Source organism: Sarcophilus harrisii, chromosome 4, assembly GCF_902635505.1.
Source record: "Sarcophilus harrisii chromosome 4, mSarHar1.11, whole genome shotgun sequence".
Lineage (NCBI taxonomy): Eukaryota > Metazoa > Chordata > Mammalia > Dasyuromorphia > Dasyuridae > Sarcophilus > Sarcophilus harrisii.
This window is the reverse complement of record NC_045429.1, coordinates 23,329,183-23,342,039: the sequence shown is the minus strand read 5'-3', so window position 1 is coordinate 23,342,039 and position 12,857 is coordinate 23,329,183. Positions and strand designations below refer to the sequence as shown.

At 42.4% G+C, this 12,857-nt stretch overlaps 1 protein-coding gene across 1 annotated transcript in view; it reads right to left on the bottom strand.

Moving 5' to 3' along the window:
- SLC1A7 (solute carrier family 1 member 7) overlaps positions 1-11,335 on the bottom strand; it is a 68,345-nt gene extending 57,010 nt beyond the window's left edge. Inside the window, exons 1-2 of the mRNA XM_031969096.1 lie at positions 10,852-11,335; positions 6,466-6,545 (exon numbers count right to left, since the gene is read on the bottom strand). Of these exons, the coding sequence (XP_031824956.1) occupies positions 6,466-6,545; positions 10,852-11,223 (452 nt within the window). The 5' untranslated portion in view covers positions 11,224-11,335. The remainder of the gene's footprint in view (positions 1-6,465; positions 6,546-10,851) is intronic.
- Positions 11,336-12,857: the final 1,522 nt, after the last annotated feature.

Sequence of the window (12,857 nt, the reverse complement as noted above, 5' to 3'; positions counted from 1 at the left end):
ATGTAGATAGGTGATAGTCAATTGGTCACTTTAGCTGGAGCAGAGAAGACTGAGATAAGAACAAAAATGTATTTTCTAGCAGAGGGAATAAAAGATGGGACAAAAGCAAGATATATTGTGGAGGTAGAGTCCACAAACTTTGACAACTGATGGGTACTTTTGTAGGAGGGTCATGAGGTAATCAATCCATTCATTAATTAGAAAGCTTGCATCAAGTACCGGCTGAGTGCTAGACAAAAGACAGAAACAAAACAATCCTTCCCCACAATAGAGGAGGCACATATATGTTTATGCACCCATATATTTAATGTATATTTGTAAATATATGTCAGACACATTAAGAACAGATCCAAGATGTCCTGGACTCAGACTTAGCAAATACCTGAGTTCAAATCCTGTCTTAGCTACTTACTCACTGCATGACCCTCGGTAAATCATTTTGCCTCCATGGGCCTCTATTTCTTCTAGCAGTAAAATGGAAATATCTCCCAATCTCATAGGACAGATCAATTCAGTATATGTGGAAGAATGGGGCACCATTGATTATTCCACTCCCTTAAAATTGGTTTTTGTTAGGGAGGAACACCTCTCCATTCTGTCAGTCAGAACCAACTGTGAAAAGGACCTGTATATCTTCTCAAATCAATCAAAGTCATAGTGTGAGGAGTATAGTTATGCCCTAAGGAATTTGTATGCAGTTGTTGTTCAGTCACTTTTTTCAGTCACGTCTGACTCTTCATGCCTCCATTTGGGGTTTTCTTGGCCACACACTGCAGTGGTTTGCCATTTCCTTTTCCAACTCATTTTATAGATGAGGAAATGGAGGCAAACAGGATTAAGTGATTTTCCCAGAATCACTCTGATGGAAGAAGCTAAGGAGAGTTAATTTGAGGGAAGACTCTGGAAACAAAGAGATTAGAATAAACTTGGAGCAAGAGTGAAGTCCAACACAGCTCCGAGGGACAAGGAGAGCCCTGAGCTATGGCAAATAGGGAGATATTGAGGGGAGTCATTAGTTCTACAAGCATCTCGAAGCAGACCTTAGCTGAAAGCAATCCCAAGAAAAGACCAGTTTGCCCCCGTTTTTCCCCTCCAAGTGTCTCTCTATTCCCAGACATTGGAACATAATTTGTGGTTTCATTCCCCAAACAGTTCCAGGAAAGTGAATTTTGCTTCATTCACAAAGAAGCCAAGTGTTAATGAGAAAAAGATGGAATTGTTGTCATTCACCTTCTGTTTCAAAAAGGACCAGAGACATCATTGATGGCATCTTGACTTTTCTATGAATTGGATTTAAGTGACGCAGAGTTATACAAAGTCATCAGCTTCATCCACCTTCCATGGACTTCCAGTGACGAGACAAAAGTCAGGATGACTAGAGATGGCCTAGAACGCCAAGGATGACTTGGCCAAACTTTGAAACGCTCCACGATGCCCTCTTTAGCCACCTGCTTGGCCAGTGGATCAAACTGTTCTCACCCACCCATTCCATGGGAGGAAGTCTTCACATGCTTGGGGTCAATATTCCCCATTTGAGGCCTATCAGTTGCCCTCACTGTGGATTAGCCAGAATTGTGGAGTTAGGTACGGAGCCTGACCTCTTTCTAAATGTTAGGAATTTGCCTAATTAGGGGATTAAAGCAACTGTGACTGAATTTAGAACTTTTCATCTAAAATAAATTCCACAAAGATAGAGAGAAAGGAACCAAGTGGATCTTTGGACTATTATACTGAGTCCCCTAGGCTTAAAATGTACTCATTATTATAACTCTTTCATTTATTAAGGATCTGCTATTAAAATTCCTCATTTCTCTGGTTCAACTTGACAATGTAGACAATGAAATCATTATTATTCTCATTTTACAGATGGGGAAACAGGCTTATAAATGGGAAATGACTTATCCAGGGACAAGTAGTAGAGCCAAATCTCAGATTTGGTTTCTCTGAAAGTCTAGAGTCCTTTCCACTGGATCCCATGGCTTCCTCTTAAACTTTGGGGAAATCCATCTCTAGCCAAGACCCTTCCTCAGGAAAAGTATCAAAGTAGTTCAGGTAGAGATGGTTGAGAGAGGTTGGAAGCCAAAAGCAGGAAGAAAAGGAAACTTTGTGCTGGAAGGCCACCTCCCTAGAGAAATCATTTTTACGGCACTCTACCGTTTATAAACCACCGTTTTTATAGGAACTCCGTGAAGCAGGGAATGTAAATATTATTATTCCTTTTTGCAGATGGAGAAACTCATATGATAAGGCTCAGAGAGTCATAGGGTAATTCAAGGTCACAGGCTTAGTAAATGCCAGAGCTGGAATTGGAGATACAGTCCTCTTGACTCTAGTGAATTTTCCCCCCTGGGAACAATATAAAAATATTTTTTACCCAAATGCAGATATATGTGCATATGCTTATACGAAAATATACACACATATATTTAATTCTAGTGATCTCCTCCCCTCTAGACCAGTGGAAAGAGTTCCACATATCATGGGTTCCAGACTTTATAGCCTCTAGAACCTTAAGCACATGCTGTAGATGAGTTTTTCCATCAGGAGAAAACCAGGATAGGGGAAGGACCAGCAAAGATGATAGAGAAAGAGGAGGAAGCTATACAACCCAACTGCCCCCTATAACTCTCCGACAAAGACCTAGGAAGAGAATCAGAATTGTGACTGGGAAATGAAAAGAAAAACCACAATGAGTTATCTTTCTAGCCCTGGTCAACATAGGCAGATAGAGATCTGTGGACACCGTAGAAGGCTATTATTAGAAGGGTTCCCCGTCCAGTATCTTCTACACTGGCAATGAACTGGGTCCTCTGGCTGTGTATGATCGATCAATCAATCAATAAACATTTATTAAATGTTAATTATATGCCAGACACTAAACTAAGTTCTAGGGATGCAAAAAACAGGCAAACAACAGATCTTGCCATTGGAGAGCTTACAAATTAAGACAACATGGGCCAAAAACGCCCTAGATCCAGTAAAGATGGCTCTGATAATGTGAAAGGTCTAGGAAGAGGAGCCAAGTGCCAGCTCTATGGTTTGTATCCTTGTCTGGGATGAAGAGCCAATGAAGACTGAAGAGAAGCTGTCTAGGGAAAGGAATAATTGTGGACCTGAGGTAGGCTAACAGTAAGAAGAGAATCCACAGCAGGTGAGTGACTATGACCTCTGAACAGCAGACCTTAGCTGCAGAACTTGGCTGAGCTGAGGCATCTTGTAATTAGCCCTCAGCCCAGCCAAGTTCTGCATCTAAGGAAAGGAGCTCAGATTCAGGGAAATCTGAAGTTCTGTCACCCTGAACCTACAAAGCCTTCCAGATGACTGAGAGAGGCTAGGGCCTGTAGCAGTTCATTGGAACTCCAATCAAATAAAACAACTTTCATGATGCTCAGACTGCAACCAGGGTCAAGAGTTTGCAAAGCTCAGACCGAGAGGCCAGCAACCAGATTTTGCCCCAGATCAGCGTCCATTGAAAGGTCAAAGTTCTGCAGCTCCCCTGCTTCTAAGATTCTTGAAGAACACGGAATTCACTCCCCAACAAAAACAGCAGCAAAAAACCCAAATCAGGACTGAACAAGGCCCAGGTGTTCCCACCAGAAGTGTATAGAATCTGGCCCTAAGAGAAAATTCTATATGGGGAAATTAGGCTGAAACAATGAGCAAACAAACAAACAAAAAGACAACTACTATCAAGAGCTATTATGCTGCCAGAAATACCCAAAGACACAGACCCATAAGAAGGAATGATTCCTAAACATGTACAATAAAAGTCTATAAAACTAATAATAAACTATATATAATATAAACTAATAATAAAAGTCTAAAAACTATATAGCTTTGATACATGATCAATTAGAATTTCTGAAATAAAGGTAAACTTTTAAAATGATTTTCTAAATGAAATGAGACCACTAGAGGGAAAAATTAGAAAAAACATGAGATCTTTGGAGGAAAGACTCAGAAGAAGGATTGACAGTTTGGCATAAAGGCTCAAAATCCTTATCCAAGCAACAGGTTTCTTGAAAATGAGAATGGACTAAACAGAAGTGAATTACTATTTGTGTCTTTTTCTCCAACTCACCCTCCATGAGATAAGAAGATATATTAAAACAAAATGACAAGTGTGGGGAAAAAAACCAGAAGAAAGTGTAAAGCATCTCAAAGGAAAAAAAAAGGCAACTGCCCCTCGCCCCCAATGATCTGGAAGAGTGACCAAGGAGAGATAATTTAATAGTCAAAGGACTGATTCTTTAGGTGGTAAAGTGGACAGAACACTAGGCCTGGAGTCAGTAGGTCTGAATTCAAATCCAGCCCCAGATAATATACTAGCTATTTGACTCTGGACAGGGTCTTTAATCTCAGTTTGCTTTGTTTTCCTCAATTGTAAAGTGGGGATAATAAAAATTCCTGTCTTGTAGAATTGTTGTGAAAGTTGAATGAGATATTTGAAAAGTTCTTAGAAGGTATCTGAACATCGTAAGCACTTAATAAATGTTTATTACTTCCTTCCTATTCAAAAATCATGAGCAGGGGGGTAAAGGAGCTTGTACATGATATTTCAAGTAATAATAATAATAATGAAAACTTTACCAGATCTCTTAAAACAAAAGGGGAAAGTGAAAATAGAATCTACTGGTTGAAAGAAATTCCAAAATGAAAACTCTCAGAAGTGTCACAGGCCAAATCCAGACCTTCCAGGGCAAAGAGAATTTTTGTATCATTTTAATTATTTTTAAAAAAGGGAGGGGATAAAAATACATTAGGGAGGGAAATGTTGGGAGAATTTATTATTTCATATAATCAGAGTGCATAAGTAGAAGATGATAGAAATGAGGAAGCAGGAGTGGGGGTAGCAGATGAAATTTAAATGTGACTATCATCTGAACTGGGCAAAAGAAGGTACAATCTTCACAGAGTTGGGTGTAGAAATATACTTAACTCAATAAGGAATCAGGAGGGTATGGGAAGATGGGAGAGAGGAGAAGAAAGAATGGATAGGGACAAATTCAGGGAAGGATTGGTCATAGCAAAACAAACTCTAACCTTGAAGGGTGGATTGTGAAGAAGGATTTTTTTTAAGGGAAACCTTTAATTAAAATCTGAGCAAAGAAAGAGAAAAAGAGCCAGAGATTAGAAGCAAATTGCATCGAGCATAAAACATAAAACAAATGCTTGAACACATCCCTCCCTTTCTACCATCTGCTTTAGAAAGAGGAGGGAGGGAGCAAAGAGAGGAAAAAGTACAAGATGATGAGTTGGAGGGAAATATATACAACAATAAACAACAATCATGACTGTGAATATCAGTGGTATACATTCATTCAGAGAATGGAAGAGAATAGCCAGTTAGACTACAGAACAGAATCCAACAATACGTCGTTTACAAGAAATACACTTGAAATAGAAGAATTTATAGAATTTAAATTAGGGGATGGAGCAAAATCTTTTATGGTTTCTCTGAACTAAAAAAGTCAAGGATTGTAAACATGATCTCAAATAAGGTGACAGCAAAAATAGTCTTCAATAAAAGAAATAAACAAGAAAACTACATTGTGTTGAAAGGTAGTAGATATTGAATAAAATATAATATATATACCAAATGTCAAAAATGTAAATATTTAAAGGAAAAACTAAATGAGTTGCATGGAGAAATGTACAATAAAACTATAATAATAGAGGATTTCAGTATACCTCTTTCAGACTTAGACAATCTAGCAAAAAATTAAAAAAGGAAAGTATGGACAAAAATAGATTTAAAAATATTTATTGAAAATTGAAAGGACTGTATATATTATTTCTCAGCTATTTATGGTTCTTGTATTAATAATGACCATGAATTAGGCTGTTAAAATCTCAAAAAGCAAATGTCAAAAAGCAGAAATATTAAACTCATCTTTTGTTGACACAATACAATAAAATTGTATTGAGAAGAAAAAAGTTCTTCAATGAAGAAAAAAAAAGTAATTTGAGACTAAACTTAACCTGAAAAATCATAAAACAATAGACAAATTCATTAAAAATGACAATGAGACAATATAGCAAAAAGTTTTAGATAAAGCTTCCTAATATATGTCTAATATATATCTTTAAATGCTTTCATCAGTAAAAGAGAACAACAGATCAACAAATTGGATAATCAAGTTTAAAAACTGAAAAAACCAACAACTTTTCTTTAAAAGCCATTTAAACACCAAAACAGAAATTTTGAAAATCAAAGAGGAAATTTTAAAAATTTGCAAACAAAAACATCCTTTGATTTAGTAAAAGAAATAAGAATGGATTTTAAAAACATAATAAACCAGATGATCCATTATATAATTTGATTTAAGGAATAAGAGAGATCAACGAGACCCAGGCAACCACCACACACACACACACACACACACACACACACACACTCTATCTATCTATCTATCTTCACTTAGTTTATACTAAACATCAATAAACATCTTAGTAGTGACTCACCTTGACACAACAAGGGGCAGGATCAGCATCTTCAGCATCCTCATCAGCAGCTCTCCAGGGAATTGGAAGTAACTAACTTCCTAGAAGCATAGGAAGAACCATGAGTTTCTAGCAAGCCCTCATTCATTTGTGTGTAATGCTGTTATAATTATTACAGTCTTTCCATGGGGAAGAAGCCATTCTCTGGAGGCCTCAAGGGCAGTAAAAAAAAAAAAACGCTGAGTCTAGAGGTGAGGGTTTCTGGGCTCTTCTCCCTGTTCTGCCCTGATTTGCTGTGTGACATTGGGCAAATCATTCCTGAGTTTTGCTTTCCTCACGTTAAAAAAGGGAGATTGGAAAAGATAGTGTTTTTCTGAAAGGCAGTTGGGGTTAAGTGACTTGTTCAGGGTCGCTCACTAGTAAGGAAAGTGTCTGAAGCCAAATTTGAACTCAAATCCTCCTAACTCCAGGCCCAGGGCTCTACCCACGATGCCATCTGGCTGCCCTGAAAACATCGTCTTTTAAAATTGCTTTTGGTTATTTGATTTGGTTATTTGGTTATTTGGTTATTCTCTGTTCCCAGGTCTGTACCGTGATGACCTTCTCAGTCATCTGATTAACTCCATTCTACAGGCAGGGAAACAGAGACAAAGTTTTGCCTAAAACCGCCCAGCTGAGTAATCCTGGCGCTAAGATTAAATCCTGGTCTCCTGAATCCCAGTACCATCCAACCCTATTTTACAGATAAAGAAACTGAGTCCCAGACAGAGAGACTGTCTTATTCAGAGGCACAAAATAACTTGGTGGCAGAACTGAAACCAGAACCCAGATTTTCTAATTCCTAGCCTCCTGCTTTTTCTATCACATGGTGAGAAAAAAGCAAGTTAAAATAAAAACAAACTGTTGTACAAGGCATGTTATAACATCTTTTTTACATTTAGGCTTTTTAACAATCAAGTAAGGTTATTTTCATTTAAATATGGAGAAACTGAGGCTCAGAAAGGGGAAGTCATGACTTTTACAGAATGTCAGAGCTAGAAGGAGACGTAGAATATATGGTAAGAAAGATATTTAGAAAGGAATTATAACCCAGTGGTTGGAGACCTGACCTCAGAGTTTAAGAAGAGCTGGATTCAGATCCTGCCTTTGATACATACTGGTTATATAAAACTGTGTCCCAGAAAACTTTGTAAGATGATAAATTGAAGAGCAGGTGCCAATCTGCATTGGTGGAGGGACTTTCATTGGCAGGAATTCCTTATGGCAGAGAAATCCCAGGTCTAGTCTCTACCCAAATTGTAACAATAATAATTATAGTATTTACTGATTTCAATAGAGGGTTTCAAGGTATACGAAAGGATTCAATCAATTAATCAAAAAAATGTATTTCTTCGCTATGAAATCTCATTTTATCTGATAACAACCCAGTGAGGTTTCTGATATACTGATTCTTATTTCTGACATATTGATTCTTATTCCTGATATACTGATTCTCATTCTTAACCTGGGGCTTAGAGAAGAGGTCATACAGCTAGCATCAGGGGCAGAAGCCGATGTGGAGAGTTGAATTCAAATCCGAGGAGCAGAATTCATCCATTTCCCAGAATGTGGCCCTGAGCTGGAGCCCAGGGCCCGGAAGGGTCAGAGTTGGAGGGATGAGCTATATCCATCCTTGCAGTCTGTCCCGTCCATACGAGAGTATTGTTTAAGGAGGGAGGAGGTCCAAGGCTCCGGTTCCTGGCTGAGGTATCAGACGGCCACTGGGGGATTCTATTTCAAAAGGAGACATGAGCTCCCTGGCTCCTGCCAAGTGCTTGTTCTACAGTCCACATCCTTCCTGCTATCTCTCTGGCTTGGGAACTGTGGGCCCATCCAAACAGATGGAGTGGGAAGCTCAGACGAGGAGGGCCCCCCGAACTGGGCCTGGAACACACAGGAATTCCCAATTTGTTCCTTAGCAGCCAATAAATGTCTAGTCCTATGTTAATTAATGGGGAGAGGGCCTTGAGCGGGGGCTGGAAGGGACCTCAGAAACCGCAAAGCCCATTCTATATAGGAAGCAACTGCTGCTTCTACAGGGGAAGTGACTTGTTCTAAGCTCCACAGTTAACACAGACTCAAGCCAGTAGCTAGGTGGTGCAGTGGATAGAGTGCTAGACTTGGAATCGGCAAAAACCTGAGTTCAAATCCAGCCTCAGATACTTACTAACTGGGAGACACTGGGCTAGTCACTTAATCCTTGATCTTCCTCAGTTTGCTCATCTGTAAAATGAGCTGGGAAAGGAAATGGGCAGCCACTCCGGCATCTTTGCCAAGATACTCCAGATGGGGTCACAGAGAGCTGGACACGACTGAAACGACTGAACAACAACCTCTGGGAGAGGATAGTGCAGGCCATGTGAGGACAGATGGAAGGAACTGAGAATATTTGAGGTGGAGAAGAGAAGGGCTCAAGGCCCTTATGGGGACCATCTTCCAGCATGGGAAGGATTGATCTCTAGCAAATTAGCCTCGTTCTGCTTGGCCCCAGAGGGAGACTGGGGGAACGGCTGTGGAGACAAAATTATGCTCGAGATCAGGCCCGACTTCCTCACGGTTCAAGCAGTGTCCAGGGGGACGCTGATGTCCGGAAAGAAGTGTAGCTTTTTGCAAATAAGGGTTAGTTCCTTCTCTGTATTTGTGTCCACAGTGCTTGGCACATAGTCAGTGTTTAATAAATGCTTCTTAATTGATTGGTTTGTGTCGATTTTTGGAGGAGGTTTTCCTGTGAAAGAAAGGGGGCGTCTTGCTGCCCCACCCCAAGATCACCTTCAATATGCTTTGTATATTTCTCTCTATGTTCACACATCTCCCTCATTGAGTTGTCTTCATATTTGTTTCCTCGGGATCTAGCACACTTCCTGGCACATAGTAGGCACTTTCCAGCCTGATTGACTGGACGGCCTCAAAAAGTCGAGATGCGCCTTCCCAGGTCTGATGTTCTCCTTTCTGTCAGCTCCGAGCCCTGATCCTCAGAACTCAGAGCCCCTTCCCAGCTCACCCACTTTCTTAAACTATGATGCCCAGAACTGAGCACACTAATACAGAGGAAGTCTGCCCATCCCTGGTTCCAGGACGCCAAACTTCGCTTAATGCTCTCCAGGTTGAAGGAATGGATGTCTAACAGTAGAGACTGTTTTTTGCCTCAGTGATTTGGGGGGAAGGTATATCGAGAGACAGAGGCTCCCTGAACCTCCCCCCTGGGTTGCTGTTGTACATGGGCAGGCTCTCCCAGCCCCCTAAGGGCTGGTCTTTTGGGCTGAACAGGAAGGTCCAAGATATGGCAAAGTTTTCTGTGACCCGAGTTGGCATCTAGCCTTTGATGCTCCTGAGATTTGCCCTGGGGAAGTCAGTTAGTTTCTCTGAACTTCAGTTTTTCCTCTGCAAAATGGGCGTTATAACCTTTAGATAGAGTTTTGTACCAAAGAGAAAGGAGTAATTATGATTGGAAGGAAGTGGAAGAGAGAGAGAGACAGAGTGAGAGAAAGAGAGACAAAGACAGAGATAGAGAGAGAAAAAGAGAGACAGAGAAAGAGACAGAGAGAGACAGAGACAGAGATAGACAGAGACAGAGACAGAGAGACAGAGAGAGACAGAGAGAGAGAGAGAGAGAGAGAGAGAGAGAGAGGAGAGAGAGATGAGAGGGGAAAAGGCAGAGAGAGAAAGAGAGATAGAAAGAAATAGGGGCGCCACAGACTGGTATCTACCAGATATCCAAGGATTCTTAAGGAGGCCTTTTATGCATCAGGTTTATGGGAACAACAGAACCGAATGACCCAGAATGGGAAGACCTGGATGGGTTAAGATCTGTACCTGTGGAGGGAATGACTACATCCACATGATTACCCTGACCTTGGAGTCAGGAGAGAGCTGAGTTCCGATCCTACCTCTCATGGGGATGAACAATGTGACCCTGGAAGACACTTCCTCAGTTTCCTCATCTGCCAAAAGGGGATATCAATACTGGTTCTAATGTCCGCACCAGGTTGGCACTCAGATTCAATGAAAGAATGGGTATTATTATGGAAGTATTATTATTATCATTACTTTCATCATTCAATTAGATTCAATTCAGTAAGTATTTTTGAGCACCTACTGTGTGCCAGGCTCTGTGCCGAGATTTCGGGGGACGGGGAAGGAGGGTCACAAGAAGCATCCCGGGGTGAACATAGACGATGATCTGAGGATGTGGAGACTGTGGCTACACACAGAGGGAGGGGGGAGAAAGGTCTTGAGTTCAAGGTGGCCCATGAGCCGTGTCTGGAAGAAAGCTGGGGATTCTAGGAAGTGGTGGGGAGACAGGGGAACACGTGGGCTCTGGGGCGGGGGCTGGGAGGCACAGCCTGTGCAAAGACTGGAGGGACTGACCTGGGGTGAGAGGTGCTGGGTCCTCAGAAAGAAGCCCAGGAGGCAGCCTATGATGACAGACAGAACGGACAGGATAAGCAAGCCATTCCTCCGGCACACATCCTTCACCCGAGCCAGCAGAGTGTCCCAAGCCAGAGCCATGGTGCCCTCTGCCCCGGAGGCAGGGTCCTGGCGTGGGCTCAGCCTCCCATGGAGCCGTCCTCCCGCTCTGGACTTCCTGGGCCGACCGAGGTCTGGGAAGAACAGCTCCAAGCTCCCGGGCTGCTTAGCCTGTGAGGTCACCCATCCCCCCAGCCCGGCCCCACAAGGGCTCCCTCCAGCTTTATTACTGCTCCAAATGAATGCCCACAATCCTATTATCAAGTGCATCATTAAGAGCCTGGGAGCAGCTTAGGGAGCCCTGGGAAATTAGAGTAAAGCCCGGAAGGGTGCCAGAGGCATTGGCTGGGAGGGATGCAACTGATAACCCGCGGTTTCCTTTCTGGGCTCTCGGTTCTGGGAATCCCGGATGCAAAAGCAGAGAGTCCCCTCTTGAAAAGAGGGCAAAGGGGGTTGGAGGGTGGGACTGACTTTGACAGGGCCCAGGGATTCCCAGAGGCAACCGACCGGGGTTCCGTTCCATTTCGGGCCAAATCGCTCCCTTTCCGGGGGCCTCAGTTCTCAGCTTTGCCAAAGAGGGAAGGAAGCTGAATGATTAGCTACTAAGCATCCTTCTGGTTGATTCTACAGTCATTAGTTATGATCACAGAATGATAGAATTAATAAGTAGGGGAGTAGTAATAACAGTCAATGTGGCCCCCCTCCAGTGCCTGATTCGGGGACGGAGGAGATCCTGCTTCACGGGCAGGGCCAGCAGGGTCTGAGTCTTAGGGGGTCCTACCGAGCTGGCCCCTGGGGAAGGCCGGGCTTCCCAATTTGGGATGCTCTAAGCTTCGGCTAAAGTCAGGAGTCAGGCTGCCAGCCATGGCCACGAACAACAGCCCGCTAATGAATAACTTTGCTCTTTTTGCTAGTACTCCATCTCAGAGATAATTGTTTGTTTGTTGAACCAAAGCCTTCTGGTTGGAACAGAGGGGAACCGTTATGTAAGTCTGACTTCCTGATGGGAAGTTCAAGATTTCAGAAAATCAGACATTCTTGGGAAGTGAGAACAACCTTCGTGGACGAAGGGCCTATAATCAAGGAAGATTTTTGAAACCAGTGGGCGAGGCCTCTTTGATTTTTCATGTAATAAGAAATTTGCCGTTCAGTTGCGCTCAATCCTTCGTGACCCCATTTGAGGTTTTCTTGGAAAAGAAATAGAGGAGCTTGCCATTTCCTCCCTCGATCTCGTTTTACAGATGGAGAGACTGAGGCAAGCGGGATCAAGTGACTCGCTCAGAGTCTGAGTGTCTCGCTGAGTGTCTGAGGGCAGATTGAACCCAGGTGTTCCTGACTCCAGGCTAAGGGCTCTGTGTTCGTTGGCACCACCTAGTGTCCATACAAAGAAATACACTTTCTTAAATAAGTTTGGTGAAGTGGAAGGAGTTAGATTGTGATCAAAATGGCCTTGCCTTCTGCTCCCTGTGTGACTCTGGGGACACTGACTCATTTCTCTCAGGTTCCCGCTCGATCACACAGGGATGGAGAAATTGGACTCAATGACCTCTGGGTTCCCTTTCTAACTCTGTGATCCCCAAGATGGTACAGCTTCAAGCAGTTGCTGGAATATTCCTGCTCGAATCTCCTTCCTTCCCACCTCTAGGCCTGAAATACAGCGCCTCATTCTTTCAATGAACCCCAACACATTTCTTGCGTAGCATCCATGCGATGGCTCGGGGTCATCCACTCCTCCCAAACGGCTAAAGACTTACACCTCGCTTTTGATCGGTTGATTCAAAGAAGCAGGCGTCTCACTCCCCTAAGGTATCAGGGCCGGAGCAATTCAATAAACATTGGCTAAATACTATAGAATATATTACATAATACATATTACCATATTATTATATATTACATACATATATTAC